Source organism: Equus quagga, chromosome 3, assembly GCF_021613505.1.
Source record: "Equus quagga isolate Etosha38 chromosome 3, UCLA_HA_Equagga_1.0, whole genome shotgun sequence".
Lineage (NCBI taxonomy): Eukaryota > Metazoa > Chordata > Mammalia > Perissodactyla > Equidae > Equus > Equus quagga.
Window position 1 is genome coordinate 88734077 of NC_060269.1, and position 18995 is coordinate 88753071.

The following is an 18995-nucleotide window of genomic DNA, read 5'->3' on the forward strand; positions in this document are numbered from 1 at the left end:
GCCTGCTGGCTGCCCTGAAATTCACCGGGCATTTCTAAAGTCAGTCCCTAGCATCATGGCAGTCAGGCTGTCCGAGGGATAAAAGAGCCTGCGTGGTATGGTGTATAAGCTTTGGGGCCAGAAAGAGCTGGGTTCAAATCTTTACTCTGTGATATGAGGCAAGTTACTTAAGCTCTTTGCACCTCACCGTCCTCTGCTCTAAAGCAGGGCTAGCAAGAGGTCACCTCACAAGGTGGTTATGAGGATGAAATGGAATGTCTGAAGTGCCCACCATAGTAACACACACAGTAGATGCTTCAGCAAGTGTGTTAATCCCTTTAACAGTGAACAGTGGTGGGTTGTATTCTTACTAGGTTGGATAGAGCACAACCAAGTAGAATTTGAGCAAAGGACTAGTTCTTTTCTGTCTCTGGAACTCATGAGAACCTGAGTTACAAGCTCAGGGAGTCTTAAGGTTTATTCGGTTTGCCAAGAAGTGACCTCTATACCAGTTTTCTTCTTTCTTTCCTCATTCCCCAATCCTAATTGTGAATGCAAATTTTAAAATAGAATACAGTGTTACCAAGATTTCATCTTTTCGTTTATCAGAGAAAGATCCAACTGTATCTGGACTGAAAGATTTCTCTTCTACCCTATGGTTTTGGTGATTGGACTCAGTTTGTAAAATTAAGTGGGATCTAAATGAAAGCTCTAAATAGACTTGTAAACAATGAAAGGAGGCAGAGCAGTTCGTCACCTCGTTAGGTCCAGGCAGCTTTGGCGTGGAATAAAACATTCCTCTGCAGTTTGCTGGGGCATAAGCCAAGAGCGTGGAAGGGCTCCTGCCCTTGTCTCTGCTGGAGGTGGGCCTTGGCCGCAGCACCCACTCAACCTTGAATCCTTGAAGAGGCCTCTGTTTAGGGTGTTTTGTTTAAGGCAGCAAGCACTGAACTCCAGGCTACCTCAGAAATTGCACAGTCACTAGTTGAAGGGCAGGAAGGTATTTTGAGAGCTAGGCCAAGGATTCAGTTTGCTTCTGAAACCAGAACATGGTATGAAGGGAGCAAGAGAGTGAAGAGTTTTCCTTTATCTTCTCAGGGAGACATTGTGTCCTGCGCAGGCACGTATATCCATGTGTGGAGCATCAATGGGAACCCTATCGTGAGTGTAAACACATTCACAGGTAGGAGCCAGCAGATTGTCTGCTGCTGCGTGTCGGAGATGAACGAGTGGGATACACAGAACGTCATAGTGACGGGACACTCGGATGGCGTGGTTCGGGTAAGTCAGCTGCGAGCAAAGCACATTAGGTCTCTGCTGCCCAAGCTTACCTGAGACTTGTGAAGCTGTCACAGTTGAAAGACATCTGAGCAGGTTACAGTATTGTTTAGCAAAGTCGCTCCAATGCAGACAAGCCTTGGCCACCGTGTTACTGGACAAGGAGAACATCAGGGACTCGGCTTCTTTTCTTCCCATGAAGTAGATCTGTTAGTGCCACTAGCCACTTGGCACCTTGACGCAAGATGGTGACTTAAACATGATTCCCACGTCGTGTTGGGCTTGCTAAAAATGGAAATTGCCTAAGTGTTGGCTTTTCAGCCTGCCAAATGGCTTCTTAGGGAAAACAAGGACTGTCTCTTTTCTACAAAGATTTGCAGAGCTGGAAACTGCTTCCAGAGGCCTCAGGTTGTCCATTCCTTGTCTAGAATCCTAGATGATTTCACCTGAATCCTAGATAGTTTCTCTTTTTCTTATTTTTGTATGTGTTGGGCTTCTGCAGAAAATGGAATCCAGAGTATTTACTTTCGTAGTCTTTTCAAGCATTAGGGCAGTTTTCTCTCAGGAGATTTTTCTTTATGCCTGTTTTCTTTAGTTGTGCTCTTTGTGAAAGAAGAGAGCAGCTGATTGCTGCCCTCATAGTCACAGTCACAAGCTGAGCGCAGTGAGGCTGTCAGCCACCCCCACACCACACCCTGTGCCTCAGACAACTGGCACCCTCCAAAGTCTGCCGTCTCCAGAGCAGCGGTTTAGGTGACCCCATATGTGAGGCATTATGAAAAGGTCTATAGCCGGATGCATTTGGGGATCCTGTTTCCTGTATGCCTTCTTGGAGATCTGGAGTATATGTTAGCATATGCAAGGCTTCAGAGGTTTTCGTAGGAAACAAAAAAGTGTACGTAGTTGAACTGTATTTTTCAAACTTACTTGACCACAGTCCTTTTCCCTCCACTATGAAATACCCATTAACATCTTATGGAACACAGTTTGGGAAGCACTGTTTATGTGTAGTTTCAGGGAGGGGGAAATTCCTCCCTCTACCCTTCTTGAATACTTATGGCTGGACTAATAATAAAATTGACACAAGACTAGATTAACAGGAGAAAAACCAATTAGATACATATGTACGAGAGATCATTAAAAAATTACCCTCAGAGAATGAACAAAGAGACATTGTCTCTTTTTACACAAAGAGACAATAAATTTGTAAGGAACTGACAGGCCAAAGAAACTTAGGTTTGGGGTGTCATAAGTGAGAAATTTAAGCAGAGTTTAGGATTGAGGTAGTAAATTAGTAAAAGTAAGAAAGTTTGTTTACACAGGCTTCTCGGCCCTGAATCCCCCAGCTCTGGTGATGGGGATGTCTTTACCTCCTGGGGCAGGGAGGGTACCTTTCACATGGCTATTTATTTCCTGCTTTCATGGGGAACAGAGAGAGGAGGGTCAAAACTTTAAGTCAAAATAAGTAACTTTAATTCAAAATGATAAGTATGCCATTGTGGGATATTTTGAGGTATCCTGCCTTGGGCCCCAACAGTAGGCAATCCCCTGCCACATTTTTTCAAGATACAGGGAAATCTAATTATCCACAATGTTAGAAATTAACTTATTTGTTTAACCCCAAGAACCCATCTTCATCTAGTAACATGCAAATCATTTCCTTAATCTATTTAAGTGTTTTTTATTTTCATACTTAGTTTTGGAGAATGGAATTTTTGCAAGTTCCTGAAACACCAGCTCCTGAGCCTGTTGAAGTCCTAGAAATGCAGGAAGACTGTCCAGAAGCACAAATAGGTACCTGACACTTTCTAAAATGTTATTCAATAGTTTTCATATTTTTTTCCAAGTCATTATGGATAAACTTACATCAAACAATAAGGACAAGAGCCTGAGGTGGGGCACTGTTCTCAGAAGCATGTTAAGTAGCAGGGCAGGACGCAAAGGTTTCTCCAGTTCACTGGGCAATGCTCGCTGTGAGCTCTTGTGGTTGGCTTCCCCAATCTATATTATAGTTATTACTTCCTGGAGTATCAAAGGCTTAGGCTTTGAATTCTGAAAACACAAAGCATACCTGAAGGGCACAAGGTTGGACAAATCAGACAGCCCGTACCTCAGTCCCGCGGCTGTTCTGCCCATCACTTGGCCGGCTCAGTGTGGATGACAGGGCGGCATCATGTTTGTAAACTGTCACAGAGGCAGGCGGAGTCCCCACCCTGGGCCTGTCAAGAAAGGCATTCATTCAAATCGAAGCCTGGTGATCTGTACTCTATTATCTGTTATTTGTGAAGCACTTTAAAATTTTCCAGTGAAATATGGAGATACATGATTACTGTACAGAATGCTTGGAAACAATGCCAAAAACCCGGCTGAGATCTGCCTTGGGTTGCTCATCTCCAGAGAAGTTACCCACCTTTGAATTAGAACAGTTGGTGCAAGAGACCTCCTGGAAAGGAGCAGAGTTTTAAGTTTGGCCTTCAGATTGTTTCTCGATGGTTAATGTTTGTATACTGAGAATTCAGTGTGAGTTTTATGATATGAAAGCATTGCTAAGGGAAAAGGTTTATTAGAAGGGCACAAATCACTTCCTTTTGTAAGCTGAAAGCACTTTTTATTTCTTTGCCAGAAACAGAAATGATCTGACGGGCAGGGCATTTTAATGCTTGTATTACTTTAATACGTGTGAATTTCTACAAGGTCAATTGCAGCTTCAATAAAAAGGTCATCTGGGTGTTTGGAGACATAAAAATTCAGTTCAACTCAGTAAATATTTGAGGATTACCATATTGTATGTCAGACATGGGCTTAAGGGTCCATTGAGAAGTGGGTCACTTTCCCTTCCTTTAACAAAGCTGTTGAGTGAACAACAGTGGATGATGAGATGAATAATGAGGTAGAAGAAGGGGTCAGATTCAGAGAGGAGAGACATTTGTTTTTCTTCCTCCTCCTTGTATTGTAGACAGAGTTTGGCAGAAGTAGCAGGAAGGGGAGAGCAGCCCACAAGGAAGGCTTGACTCTGGGCAGCGTGGAAGTGGGGGACTGGAGGGCGGTTGCCTGGTGAAAGGGAAGACAAGCCAGTGGTTCCCTGGAAATTAAAGCCTTTTTCCAGACTGCTTGTTTGAAGACCTTAAAGCTCATGATCATAAGCCATTGGGGTGAAAAAAATCCACTCAAATTAGTCAACTAGGCTACTAGTGTGAGTGAGTAGAAGGGAGGAAAATTATTTGTCTTACTAAAACAATATGTGTGTGCAGTGGGCTGGTACTTGCACACTTGTTTTCCCAATTATATATATTTATTTCTCATAAATTTCCCCTTCAGTAGACTTTATTGCAAGGGAGTAGAGAGTCGAGGTGCAGAAAGGCAAAATAACAATGGAAAGAGGATAAATAACCGAAATCCTAAATTACAGCTTTCATCAGTAATTGATTCATCTATGTGGTCATTTATATTGACTGCTCTATGGAAGGCACTGAGCTTGGGGCCCCTTCTCGCAAGCTGACTACTGTCTTGTAGAAAGAATATCCACAACTAATAGGTCCGGGTGAGAATTTCAAATACACGAGAGGCATACCAGCGTTCCAGAAGAGAGAGAACTACTTTCTGCTGCAGGAACTGGGTAAGATTTTAGAGAAAGAAGTATTTAAGCTGTGTCTTGAAAGACAGGTAACGTCGGCACACACAGAGATTGGGAAGATGGGTCTAGGTAGGGCCAAAGGGATGTGCCGAATGAGCCATAAGGCAGAGCAGAGCTGCGTGGAGAACAGAGCTGGCACCGTCTAGCCAAACTGAGGGTAGGGAGTATGAGGCAGGTAGTGAGAAATTCGCAAAGGCAGATTTGGCCAGATTGTGAAAGAAGGAATGCCAAGCTAGGATTTTGGCCAAAGCAATCTATGAACTCAGAAATTCTAACCTTTTTTTGCTATATGTAATCCAGCCAAAAATTCTGGTAATTTTTTTCTTTTATTGTTATACTTAGCTTCAAATACTATGTTGATTGTGTCTTAACTGGTAGAGGAAAAGTTCCAGTGGGACAAAGCTGGGTCTAACATAATATGTGTGCGTTTTCTCATTCTCCCAATGCGTTACCCAGGGCAGGAAGCTCAGGACGAGGACAGCAGCGATTCAGAAGCGGATGAGCAGAGCCTCAGCCAGGACCCCAAGGACACGCCCAGTCAGCCCAGCAGCACCAGCCACAGGCCCCGGGCAGCCTCCTGCAGAGCAACAGCCACCTGGTGTAACGACAGTGGCTCCGATGACTCCAGGCGCTGGTCCGACCAGCTCAGTCTAGATGAGAAAGATGGCTTCATATTTGTGAACTATTCAGAGGGCCAGACCAGGGCCCATCTGCAGGCTCCCCTTAACCACCCCCACCCCAACCCCATGGAAGTGCGGCATTACAGCAGATTGAAGCCTGGTAACTTGAAGTCCGGGGTCTGTGCCTCGCTCCTGTGGGTGGTGTGGGGGTTGTGGGCTCTGGCTCTCCCTGCACCCCATCCCTGTGGCCCGGGCCACACAGAGAAGGCCTCTTACCTTTCTTTTTGTGTAAAGTAGACTTAGAGGTTCTGTCCCACACTGAGGATTGCAATGTGTGGGGCCTTTCTTAAAGAAACCAAAAGCTTTCTTCATTCATCAATCATGAAAGCAAGTTAGTGATTACAGACACATGAATGAAAATGCACTCACAGGTAGCTTTGCCTGTGATAGATTTGGAGGCGAGGTCCTCAGCAGGAGAAAATTGTATCTTCTTGCATTGAAGATTTCCCCTTCTCTGTGTTCGCCTTTGTGAATGAGGCGTTCTTCGACCTGGCCCATGATGAGGCTTCAGCTAGATGGCTTCCCCTTCAACCAAGGCAGCAGCTGCTGAGAACCAGAAAAGCTGCTGTAACTGTGTGTTGTGGAACCCGGACTTTTGAGAGCACTGTGTCAAGGAACACCTACCAAATGTTGGCCTCCCTCACTTTAGTCTGTCATGTCTTGACCTTCCCACTCCAGGGTACCGGTGGGAACGGCAGCTGGTGTTCAGGAGTAAGCTAACTATGCACACAGCCTTCGATCGGAGGGACAACGCACACCCAGCAGAGATCACCGCCCTGGGTGTCTCCAAGTAAGTGTCGGACCTTTTCTAGCTCCTCTTGCCAGCAGAGCCGTCTGCTTAGCCTAGGCCCACACTCCAGGCCAGACTTCAGGGAAAACAGACCCCATTTGCATTGTCATATGTGGCTTGAACAGACAAAGCAGAAGGAGAAAGCTGCCAGTGGGTAGATTTTCATTCCAAATTTTAAAAAAACAAAAAACTTTGCCTTCTCTGTTCTTCAAACAGGTGGCAAGGTTTGATCCAAAGACAGTTGAGATGGAAGTATAAATTTGGGCTCATTCTACTTTTGTCTCTTTATACACACAACCGCCACCCCAACACACACCCCCCTGAAGACTGGAGAGGCTCCGGAGTCCCAGAGAGCGCCTCCACGTGGGGCCTCGTGGAGGCCTGCCCTGAGGCGGCTTCCTGTTGTGTCTCCTGCAGGGATCACAGTAGGATCCTCGTTGGTGACAGTCGAGGCCGAGTTTTCAGCTGGTCTGTGAGTGACCAGCCAGGCCATTCTGCTGCTGACCACTGGGTGAAGGATGAAGGAGGCGACAGCTGTTCAGGCTGCTCGGTGAGGTTTTCTCTCACAGAAAGACGGCACCATTGCAGGAACTGCGGTCAGCTCTTCTGCCAGAAGTAAGATGACATCCACGCTTTCTGAGTTTCTGTGGGTTAAGCTCTAAGGATGTTAATTATGCCTCCTGAGCATAGGTTCTGGTTTTCCCCGGGGTCCCCACTACAGTCTGCTGTGTCAGTCTAAAGCAGTCCTCGCTTTCTCTTGGTTCTTTTTTATTACAATTGTGAATTATTTCTATCATATTGAAAAATACAGAAGTAATCATCACAATCACCTGGTCACCCAAGACTCAGAATGGGAAGGTGCTGATGTTTCATTACACTTGAATATAAGACGTTCTGGATTACTTTTAAGTCCTGACCAATCACACCGCCTGCCTCTCCATGTCATTATACTTGGAGTGCACGCGTCATGTCCATAAACAATACTATGTTATTGTTTTGTGTGTTTTCAGTTTTATATAAATAGAGCATACTGTCAGGACGTTCTGTAACTTACTTTTTTTCACTCAACATTGTTTTTGAAATCCATTTACTTAAATAACTATTATTCTAATATTTTAACTTTAACTACCGCCACATATCTTTTGTATGAATATATCAGAATTTATCTACTTCCCTTTTGATGGACTCAAGGGATTTTTTTCATTTTATCAGTACTGTAACCACTGCTCCAGTACACACCCTTACAGTTGCCCTCCTAACAGACGAGCTGGAGCGTCTCTGAGGAGGTACCTCAGAAGGCCATGGGTAGGGGGCTGGCCCCGTGGCTGAGTGGTTAAGTTTGCGCGCTGCGCTGCAGGTGGCCCAGTGTTTCGTTGGTTCGAATCCTGGGCGCGGACATGGCACTGCTCATCAAACCACGCTGAGGCAGCGTCCCACATGCCACAACTAGAAGGACCCACAACTAAGAATATACAACTATGTACCAGGGGGGCTTTGGGGAGAAAAAGGAAAAAAGTAAATAAAATATTTAAAGAAAAAAAGAAGAAGAAGAAGAAGGGGAGGGGTAGGTGGGAGACATGCCCTTTGAGCTTACCTAGGTATTGCCAAATGCTCTCCAAACAGTAGTGCTAATTTACCTCCGCAGGAGAGGCGAGTTCTCCAAATTCTTGTTCACACTTGCAGTCGCCAAGCCTTTCTCTTTGCCAAGCTGATAGCCAGTAGTGCTTTGTTGTTTTCACTTGCAGTGCTAGTGAGCTTGAACATCTTTTCATATGCTTATTGGCCATCTGAGTGTCCTCTTGGGTAATCTGGCCCATTTTCCTTTTGGGTTGGCTTGTCTTTTCTCTCCCCTCCTTGATGCGGCCTTCTTGTACTCTGGGTGCTAATCCTTTGGCTTTATACATCTTACAGATAGTTTCTGTGGCTCGTGTTTTGACTTTATATATGTTTCTTCCACCAAACAAGTTTTTAATTTTGATGTAGTTACATTTATTACTTTTTATGATTTTTGCTTTTGGTTTGTTCAGAAATCTTTCCCTGTGCTGAGATCATAAAAATAGCCTTGTTTATTTTTTTTTTTTAAGTTTCAAAGTTTTGTTTTTCCTGTTTAGTTCTTTAGGTCCAAATCCATTTTGAATTTATGTAGGGGTTTAACATGGGATGAGGTTCTTTTTTATTTCTCCTGTATGAAAAATCACTTGTCCCATCACCATTGATTTGGGTGCCATCTCTGTCACACACTGGGGTCCCATGCATGCGTGGACAGCCGTCACTCTCCACAGCAGACGCAGGAAAGATCCCGTGGGCAGCACTCTCTAATGCTTATGTTGCCTTACCATAGAGATGATCTCACAGAAAACGCAAATTGTATCATTGTTTTGGGGCCAGTTACTGAGCTTTTGAGGGCACTGACTTATTGGAAAGGGTGTGGTCTTTGGGTTCACGCTGACCAGATGCTCACTGGGTTACTGCCCATTGTGTCACCCCAGGCAAGTTACTGGCTCTCTCTGAGGTTCAGTTTCTTCATTTGTAAAGTGTAGATAATTAGACCTCTCCTCATAGAGGTGGTGAGAGAATTAAATGAAATCATGTATATGAGTTTTGTAGATAGCGCAAAATGCAGCATCTGGCAATATAGGTGTTCATTAAAAGGTGGTATTATTACAAATTTTTTTCCAGATTAATGTCTTAAACTTTTTTTCCTGGAAAGGCTGATTTGAGATGAGGTAGCCAGGATGTCGCTATCAGCTGTTCCCAATGGGAATTTCTGTGAGGTTGGCAGAAGAGTTTCTGTGCTTTGAGAAGCCCACTCCATGAAACCTAGTACTCTAGTAATTTGAGAGTCGACACCCTTGTATGTATGCTGCTACACATCTGTTCTTTGTAGTGCTTAATTTTCCAAATATTGTTTAAATTTGTTTAAATTATCCATTGCTATCAAATGTTGGCTGGAGGCTCTGTTTCGAAAGCCAACCAAACACTGATTGATTATGATAGAGCAGACACAGAAGGAAGAGCTGTCCAGGAGGGCAGAGGCCTGCCTGTGCTCTGCGTGCCCTTCAGTTGCTGAGTGCTTGTCAGCACTCCTGAGCATCTCTTCAAAGTCCAAGAACAGGCCTTTAACCCCTTACTCTGGTAGTACTTCATTTATTCTCTGGACGCTTTTACTGTTAGATTAATGGAGGAAATAGAATTCTCTGTTTTAGTCTTGTGGAAAGCCAAACTTAAAGTGATTAAATGCCACATGTAAGATCATGCCCTGCTTTACTCCAGGAATAGGAATACTTCGTAAGGAATTTGAACATCTCTTAAGTATAGTCTCCTTCAAGGAATTCTATCAAGATAAACAGAAAACGAGAACATTTGGACCAGAGAGAAAAACCAAGCTGCCCATTTAAGAAATGACTAAGGAGTGGATCAAACGAGGTGTTTAAAAGCCCAAAGGACTTGATAGTAACCAAGTGTCTTTTAAAATGGGTAGTAAGTCTTCTCCTGCCAAGAGAAGAAAGTGAAGCTCAAGTAAAGACACTGGCATACCTCCCAGGTTTCTAGGGCATGAGAACCAGTCCTGCACAGGGACAGTGACCTCACGGCTGGTCAGACCCCTGGCTTCATCCTATAGGAGAATCTTAACTTTTTTGTTTCCTTCCTCTCCCCCCACCAACCCAAGCCCCAGGACACAGTTGGGTACAGTTGTAAATTCTTCTGGTTCTTCTATGTGAGCCACTGCCACGGCATGGCTACTGACAGACGAGTGTGTGGTTCCAGGCCCGGGAACTGAACTCAGGCCACTGAAGTGGAGTACACAGAACTTTAACACTAGGCCATCATGGCTAGCTCAACTTTTTTTTTTTTTTTTTTTTAATTCAGTCAAAAAAGAGCTTGCGTTGGTTTAATATTACATTTCTTTGTAGCCTGAAACAAATAGTATAGCATTCCTTGTGGTCTTGGGTCAACCACATGACACAAACCATGACACAAAAGGTCTTTGGCATTCTTTGGCATGATACGGTCTCGGGCAGTGTACTGCAGCCTTTCCATTCGATTTGTAAATTAGTGTTTCTCAGCCCAATGGTCAGACGTGGAGATGACCTTTAACTACTTGATTTTGCTTTCCTTTAGGTGCAGTCGATTTCAATCAGAAATCAAACGCTTGAAAATCTCATCCCCAGTGCGTGTTTGTCAGAACTGTTATTACAACTTACAGCACGAGAGGGGTTCAGAAGATGGGCCTCGAAATTGTTGAAGATGCAGCAAGTCGATTGGAGACCACGGTCTGTAGACCCCTTCCTGATTCCCCGTCACAGCTCGCACCTCGGAAGGCATCGAAACAGTCTCCGTTTACACATCTCTTCATGCCATGTGTTTGAAGTATTGAATTCAAAGGGATCATTGAATAAACGGGTGTAGAGTGCAGTAATGGGGCGGACGCTATTCAGGTGAACAGCACAAGAAGACTATGAGGTGGTTCCTAGGAGCAACATTTTCAATATCCAGTTCTCCCTGTTCACAACAGCTGTCTCCAAGAGAAAATCCTCACTGTTGACTGTCTTTTCTCATGTCGCATTTTTGTAGAGCTACTCATCCTTATTTGGAAAAACCAACAACAACAAAAAAAGGCTTTTAGAAAATGGTTGTAAATCTATCTTCTTTGCAAGTAACTGTGTATATTGTAAATAGGTATAAAGGCCTTTTTTCTAAATAAGGACTTAACTGCCTGTAACATGAGACTTCAAACTAAACGACTAACTCAATGAACGACTTATGGTTTGTCTGACGTCTCTCACCAATTAATTATAAATATGTTTTTTTAAATCCTCAAAGACATTATCTGTGGTCTTTTTTTTCCCCCCTTTCAAAGCCAGCCTGTGAGCCCGATGTCCTTTCTTTCAAGTTGCCCACAGTATCTCCACTTAAACTAGGCTAGTAACCAAAATAACATGGACCTTCTTTAGGAAACAGTGTGGGAGAATAAGAGTCGGGCTGTAAGATGCCCTGGAAATGTTTGGGCGTCTTGCACCTGGCTACGCACCACCTCAGTGTTGTTCTTCTGTCATGAGGCCCCTGTAAACGTCTGTGTGGACTGCCGTTTGGTCGTAGCTCACCTTCTTAGCATTGACAGCGGTGGTCAGGTGATGGATGCAATGCAGGAACCAGCCCTGCCTCAACTAATGGGAATGTATTTGCATGTAACCCAAATTAGCTTCTCTTGCATAGAACAGAGTAAGCATATGTCCTTGGTGACACTAATGTTCTACCGTAGCTTATTTTCAAAAAAGGGGAAAAAAGGAAAAAATTGTACAGAATTAACATATAAACCTTGTTGTAAAACTGGATCATGTCAGAACTGCTTATAATTAACCTTTACCATTTAATGCCATCTACCTGAAAACAGTGAGATTTATACTGTATCAATGTCTATTTTTTTGTTTTTGCTATGAATATAATTACAGTATTTTAATATTTAGTTATTTAATTTGTTCTACTAGTTGGATACAGAACACACAAATCCAGGGAGACTAAAGCTGGTGGGGGCTAAGAGATAAGTTTAGTTTACAGAAAAAAAGGCTTTGGTGGTGGGATTTTTTTAAATGTGTGTTGTGTACATATATAAATATATATATAAAACAAATGAAACAATTAATCTAGATTTTAACATTTTCAGATATTTAGTGATAATATTATGAACAATTCTAAAAGCCCTGTGATTTGAAAAATGTAGAATCATTTATGGCCCAAGAAAGGAAGGACAGGCCTTCACGCCATCGTGGAGGCATCTCACAAAGGACAGTGGCTTCGGCTTTCCCGACTCTTCATCTTTAGGCCCTGGTGACAGGCACACTTATGCACTAAAATGCACATATATGCACATGCGTTCAAAAATAGGCATTGGTACAATAGTAACCTTGTACCTAATGGGCTGAAACCAGCTTAAGAACAGATTGGTTCTTCCTGATAACTAGGTCTCCAAGAGAAAATATAAAGGCTGCTTTTAGTGCCTTATGCTTACTAAATTGACACCTTTATTTACCTAGGTGTGAGCCTACAGTCTATTTATGATTACCTATCAAAATTGATTAAAACACTTCCATTTCTAAAAGTTCAAATATACTTGTTAATAAAAGGATTATTGGCATTAATACTTTAACTTGAAGAAAAGTTGTGTTCTGTTTTCCTTTCTGTGTCTCACTCCTCCCCACGCTCCCCTCCCCCCCCCCCCCCCCCCCACCCATCTTCCTTCAGTCTGATAAATAATGCTGGATGTTCACCAGCTGCAGGAATTGTGCTGTCCCATAACCACGGGCTCTGCCCCCGTCTGGCCCTATCGATGAGTTGTAGCAGTGTTATTCTACACTTTTTTAAAGAAGCATCCTCCTCTTGTCCATGAACCATGTTCACCCCAAACCCAGTGGCAGAGGTGTTCTTTAAAGACTTGAATATATGAATGTGTGTATGTAGTTAAAGGTTATTCCTCTATGTAATATGAAGTTATATGGGATGAACACTTTTAAACTTTCCGACACAACTTCCATAACTAGAAGGTGGAAACCAAAACCCTCATGATAGTATTTCCTCTGGCAGCTGGTGCTGTGGGCAACTGTTTTGTTCAGTGGGGTTTCTTTTCTTTTTGCTTCTAATGCAGAAATCACGAATCACTCACACATACAAGTGCACTCACATACATAAACTAATTGTTTCTCTGGATGTCTTTCCGTGTTCCATGGGTATTTGTTTACTGACATATCTTAGCATGTACATCCACCTTTCTGTGGTCTCTATTCTTTCTCTGAGAGTACCTCCCAGGGCTCCTGCCTGATCTTTGTAGTTCGTTTGTTCATCCATCCATCCATCCCTCCCTCCCTCCATCCCTTCATTCATCCATGTGTCCTAACATTCATGTGTCGTGTGCAGCTGTCATGTCATGCCTCCGCAGAGAATAGCTGCCTGTAGCAGCCCATCCATCTGGACAATAGCAAAACCCTCTAGATAAGTTATTTTGCACTTTCTTATGTATAAAGTTGGTAGAAACTTATTTTTGCTTTGTATCATTTAAATACATTTTGTTTTGGTAAATGAACTGTGTATAAAATATTTATGCCGTTAAAACTGTTTTTAGAAAGTATTTTTAATTTCAGCAAGTTTGGTTACTTGTTGCATGACTATTAACACAGCTGACTTTTTGTGTCAGTGCAATGTATATTTTTTTGTCCTGTTATTAACTTGTAAGCCCTAGTAATGGCCAATTATTTGTACAGCAACAGAAGTAAATTGAAGATACTGGCTAAGACTGGACTGATTGTGGACTTTTGTACTATATTGCAGAATCTAATATCTGTTCTTTGGTGGTTATGTAAAAGGCCTGAAGAATTACTATCTAGTGTGCAATCTGTGATAACTGAATGTTCATTGTATATCTGTCTCTGATGCAAAAAGGTAGAGTAACACAATTACAATACATGATTAAATGCACTAGTCCAGGTACTTTTTTTTTTCATTTCAAATAAATACCTACTATTTACCACTCCCCCCAAAAAAGTTGTTTTTAAGCCAGTTCTTCAGGGAAGGAAAAACAAAACTAAACTGAGATCTAGTAATTCCCCAAACTTTGTGTAGTTCTTTTCTAGCTGTGACTGTAGCTTTCAGAAGCGCCTGCTTACGTTCTCTGCTTGCAGAGATGTTGGCTGTTGGGCTCAGGTTCAAATTCTAGTTTGATCCATCTGTAAAAACCAGGCTTTGTGCATTCTGAGCTTCCCAGTTATGCTGGATTCCAGAGGCTGGCGAGAATGTGCAGACGGCCACAGCGAGAGGCGGATGACTTCTCGGAGACACGGCCCTCAACAGACTCATGGGAAAGACCTCATGGCGTGGTCTCGGCTCTTTTTTCCCGAGCCTTATTTTCTATCCATCGTATTGTGAAAAGTACGCAACAGTAAGTCATCTCTCTCTCTCTCTCCTACCCGTCGCGTATTCACATCAGGACTATTCTGGTGTCCCGCCCCTTGTCTGGAAGTACAGCACCCACTGTCATTAGCTAGTCTTCCCATTTCAGTCTTTGAGAGTGATAGAACTCATAAATCCGTTTTTATTGTTACTAGCTTATTTGGTTTTAAAATTGCCTTCCCGGTAAAGAAGAACATAGAAAACACTTTTTAAGTTTATTTAGGTTGCTTTAGTAAGTTGACTTTCCCTCTTTCTAAAGATGCTAACAAAAATCCCAGTCCATTTTAAGCTTGAACAGCAGAGCCCCAAATTGGAAGATTGTGTTTATTACGAATTTCACCTCAGTGCAACTCCACTGTAGAGGCAGAAGATAGAGGAATGCCAAGAACTTCTAAGACAGTAGCTGTTTCTTCAAAAATAAAATGTCAGTGGCAAGAGAGAAACCCTAGGGCGCTTCCCATTTCTTTAATGCAGTACTACTCAGTTCCAGTGACCTGGAGATGAGGGGCAGTCAAGGAAGTGCGTTGCAGAATTCTCAACTGCAGAAATTCTTTCAGGGTTTAAAGGACAAACATGCAAATGATTTTCAAAGTCCCTTTTCTGCCATTTGCTTCTCCAACAGGATTTCCTCTTCACTGCTCGTTTTGGCCCATCTGAAGCATCAAAGAGGAAGCGGTCCCATGGGATTGGTCCAGCGTTGGCTTAGTCTTTTTGCTTTATATCAATAGCCTCATTTACCCCCACCCATTGCAAAGCTCTTTTTCGTTTATTGTTCCTTTTGACTTTTGCTAGGAATGGCCCCAAGCCAAGCGCACACACTCAGCGGTACCGTGGTATTTGGAGAGCCCTGGAATAGGAATTCAGAGACAGGCTGCGGCCCTTGTTTCAGCGCGCTCCGTGCCTCACGTCTCCCTTGCCAGGAGCTGCCTGCAAGCATGCGAGAGGCCTGAGAGCGCTGCTGCAGCTTTTTGGTCTCGGCACCTTCTGATCCTTAAAAACTATCAAGGACCCCACACCACTTTTGTTCACGTGGTGTGCATCTACCAGTAGTCATTGTCTTAGAAATCAAAACTGAGATTTAAAATATATATATTCATTTAAAAATAATGATAAAACCATGATATATTAACATCAATTACATATTTCTAGGAAAAAAATTTGCAAACCAGAAAAAATTTAGAGAGTGGTATTGTTTTACAGTTTGGCAGATCTCTTTAATGTCTGGCTTAATTGAACACAGGTGGATTGTCATGTCTGCTCCTGCATTCAGTCTTTTGCGATACTTCGTCTGGGTTGACGCATACAAGGAAAATCCAGCCTCACACAGGTATGTGGTTGGAAAAGGCGGAAATATTTTAATAGCCTATTCAGATCATTCTTTCTTTTTTTTTTTTTTTTTTGAGGAAGATTAGCCCTGAGCTAACTACTGTCAATCCTCCTCTTTTTGCTGAGGAAGCCTGGCTCTGAGCTATCATCCATGCCCATCTTCCTCTACTTTTATATGTGGGACGCCTACCACAGCACGGCTTGCCAAGCAGTGCCATGTTCACACCCAGGATCCGAACCGGCAAACTCCAGGCTACCAAGAAGCAAAATGTGCGAACTTAACCACTGCGCCACCGGGCGGGCCCCTCAGATCATTATTTCTTAAAGATAATAGTTTAAGTTTCTTAAAGATTGGTTACTATATGACATCTGAAACTACATCAATAAACTTCTCCTACTCTATTACCTTAAAATCCATTGGTTTATCTTGCACTTTGAGTATATCTTTCTCCCACACTCATTTTATAGCCTGCATTGGTCATTTAGGAAATACTGCTACTACTGTAATGAGTGTAGATCTGCCAAGTGTTGATGTATTTCATTATATAAAATATCAATAAAAATCACATCGTATATAATATCAAAATATCATCAGCAGGGGCCGGCCCTGTGGCATAGTGGTTAAGTTCAGCATGCTCCACTTTGGTAGCCCAGGTTCACAGGGTCAGATCCTGAGCAGGGACCAGCTCCACTCATCAGCCATGCTGTGGCAGTGACCCACATACAAAATAGAGGAAGACTGGCACAGATGTTAGCTCAGGGTGAATCTTCCTCAGCAAAAGAAAAAAATATCACCAGAGATCTCAGGACATTCTAAGTCAGACTCACAGTGGTGAATACAAGTTTTCCAAAATTAGACTTTTTGCTTAAGACCTAAAATTTTATTATTGGCAATAAATACTCTTTTCTTTTAAGTGACAAGCTCTCTTTGTTAATTTCCAGAACACTTGTGCCAAAGAACCATAGTTTGTCAGTTGTTCTTTCAAATAAAAATGGTGTGCCATGAGGACAGCAGCCAGTTCAGCCCACAACGCAACTGCACAAGTGCTTTTCTTTGAGACAAACATTGTACTTCAGGATGGGAGTGCCTTATGGGTCCTTCTCGTTTTGTGTCACACTACTTAGGGTTCAAGATTTAGTAAAAGTAGTCATTTTTACTGCTCTGTTCTTCAGTGCTTGGCGATGAAGACTATCCTTACTACCAGCAGTGTGGGACCACTGGCCTGATTGTGCTTAGATCCCAGCAGTTCTGCTCACCGTTGCTCCTGCACCTCAGTTCAAATCAATTATCAGTGCAGTGAAAAAAGCAAATAGCGTTTTAGTATTATTGTGAAAATAGTCTTCACCTTGCAGACCCCATGCAAGGATCTCAAGACTCCCAGGGGCCTGTGAACCAGACTTTGAGAAGTGCTGGTCCAAGGAGAAGATGCTGAGACACTACCTACACTGTAAAGCAGCATGTGCACGATCTTACGCGGAACAGTGTTCCTAATCGCAGGCCCGGGGCTCCCATGGGAGCCGGCCCGGTGGCCCAGTGGTTAAAGTTCCACCCTCCACTTGGGAGGCCCAGATTTGCAATTTCCATCCCAGATGTGGACCTACTCTACTCATCGGCCAGGCTGTGGCGGCATCCCACGTACAAGATAGAGGAAGATTGGCACAGATGTTAGTGCAGGGACAAGCTTCCTCAAGCAAAAAGAGGAGAATTGGCAGTGGATGTTAGCTCAGGGTGAATCTTTCTCAGCAAAAACAAAAAACCTGCCAAGTGCAAATAGCCACACCCAGCTGTGGGTATACCGCCTCCACAGCTCGGGGCAAGAGCGCATCTCTGAAGTGTTGGGTTTCTAATAAGGTCTGTTTTCAGTCACCTTCTAGTCAAGACTCTAAAATTGTGACAATGTAAAAAAACTGTTAATAGTAGTCTTTTCATATAAGGTACAGGCGTACCTAGTGTAATACCCAGGTCAGGAGCATGGCGGCTGAGTCAGTCGGGTTGAAGTTCCCATCCCACCGCTTCCCGCGTGGTATCGCCAACCTCCCCCGAAGCTGAGTTTCCTCCTGTGTAAATTTTGTGTCATGATACCTCCCCCCGGAGAAGAATTGTAAGGACTAAATCGGGCAATATGTGTAGGACATGTAGTGCTTGACAAGTATTTGTAGTGTTAATTTGGAAGTATGAACGTGAAAGCAACGATGACTTTTACGAAGCCTAAATAAAGCCACTGGCAGGGAGTTCACCCTCAGTGAGATGCACAGCAGGCGGAATGGGAGTGTGGGAAGAGCCCTGGGCGGTCATCCTGCCCAAAGCCTGTAACACACGAGGGACGGGACTCTGAGGACTCAGAGGTGTTCACCGTCCCCAGAGCCAGTGCTGCCTGGGTCTCCTTCTCAGCTCCAGCCCTAACCCTCCCAACTCCCCGGCCAGTGCTCTTTACCAACAGCTCCCAGTTTACATTTTCCTTTTATTTCTTTGGTGACTGCAATGAAAGTGTACGTAGGATGTCATTTCTGTATCATCTATGCATAATCGTGCCCTGCTTCATCAAGACGATAGAGCATACGAACTTCACCCTCGGCCTTCAGCTGTCACACTTCCTGCTCAACAAAGGCAAAGCAAAGCTGCAAGCTGCAATCCAGAGCAGAGGGCGGCGGCGGCGTTGCTTAAAGACAAACAGCTCGTTTATGATCGTGCCCTCAAGCGCTACTGCAGATTTCAAACAAAAGCTGTGCCCTAAAAACTATTTCTGTTCCTAAAAGGAAGCCGCCCCTTTGCAACCTGAAGAGAGTGGAATAAACCACGGAGCGAAGCTCAACCTATGGCGTCTTGGGCTGTGAACTTAAGGATCATTACAGTCTGGCTCTGTGGGTGATTCTGCCAAGAGGGAGAAAGAATTCTGCCAGGGCCATGTCATCAGGTGTGCTCGTGGTGCCGGGTGGAACCCAGCCATGTAGATTTATTTCTCTTCTCCTAAGGTAGCAATTTCTGTGTCCATGCTGATACATATTCCACTGGGCTTTAAGAGTGATACAAAAATGATGTAACTACCCTCTTCAAGAACTTTCTGCCCTGTACCCGAGAAGCTTGCCCTCCTGTGAGTATCTGCAGTTCACCTTTCAGCAGGTCAATCTATTTCGCGTTGTTTCTAATCCAGCCAGGCTGACTGTCTCTTCACAGTTCACTTTCTTAGCTCTGCAGTCTTCGTTTTCACAGCATTCTGTTATTTCATCATCTTCTTTGATCGTTTATTGAATTCATATTCTTACTAAGTTCTATAATACAAAGGCTTCCCAGAAAATTCTCTCCTATTCAGAGACTGGGTTCTTGGTCTTTTGCAAATATTGTCCTGCCCTCTTGCCTGCCTGCCTG

The 18995-nt window shown here is 43.5% G+C and overlaps 1 protein-coding gene across 7 annotated transcripts in view; it reads left to right on the top strand.

Moving 5' to 3' along the window:
* The window catches only part of WDFY3 (WD repeat and FYVE domain containing 3), a 251147-nt gene extending 237498 nt beyond the window's left edge, over nt 1-13649 (top strand). For all 7 annotated transcript variants that reach the window (XM_046656544.1, XM_046656548.1, XM_046656546.1 and 4 more), the window contains 6 exons: nt 1078-1260; nt 2955-3051; nt 5348-5671; nt 6250-6361; nt 6779-6976; nt 10484-13649. In XM_046656544.1, coding sequence (XP_046512500.1) covers nt 1078-1260; nt 2955-3051; nt 5348-5671; nt 6250-6361; nt 6779-6976; nt 10484-10607 — 1038 coding nt within the window. In that variant the 3' untranslated portion in view covers nt 10608-13649. The remainder of the gene's footprint in view (nt 1-1077; nt 1261-2954; nt 3052-5347; nt 5672-6249; nt 6362-6778; nt 6977-10483) is intronic.
* Nucleotides 13650-18995: the final 5346 nt, after the last annotated feature.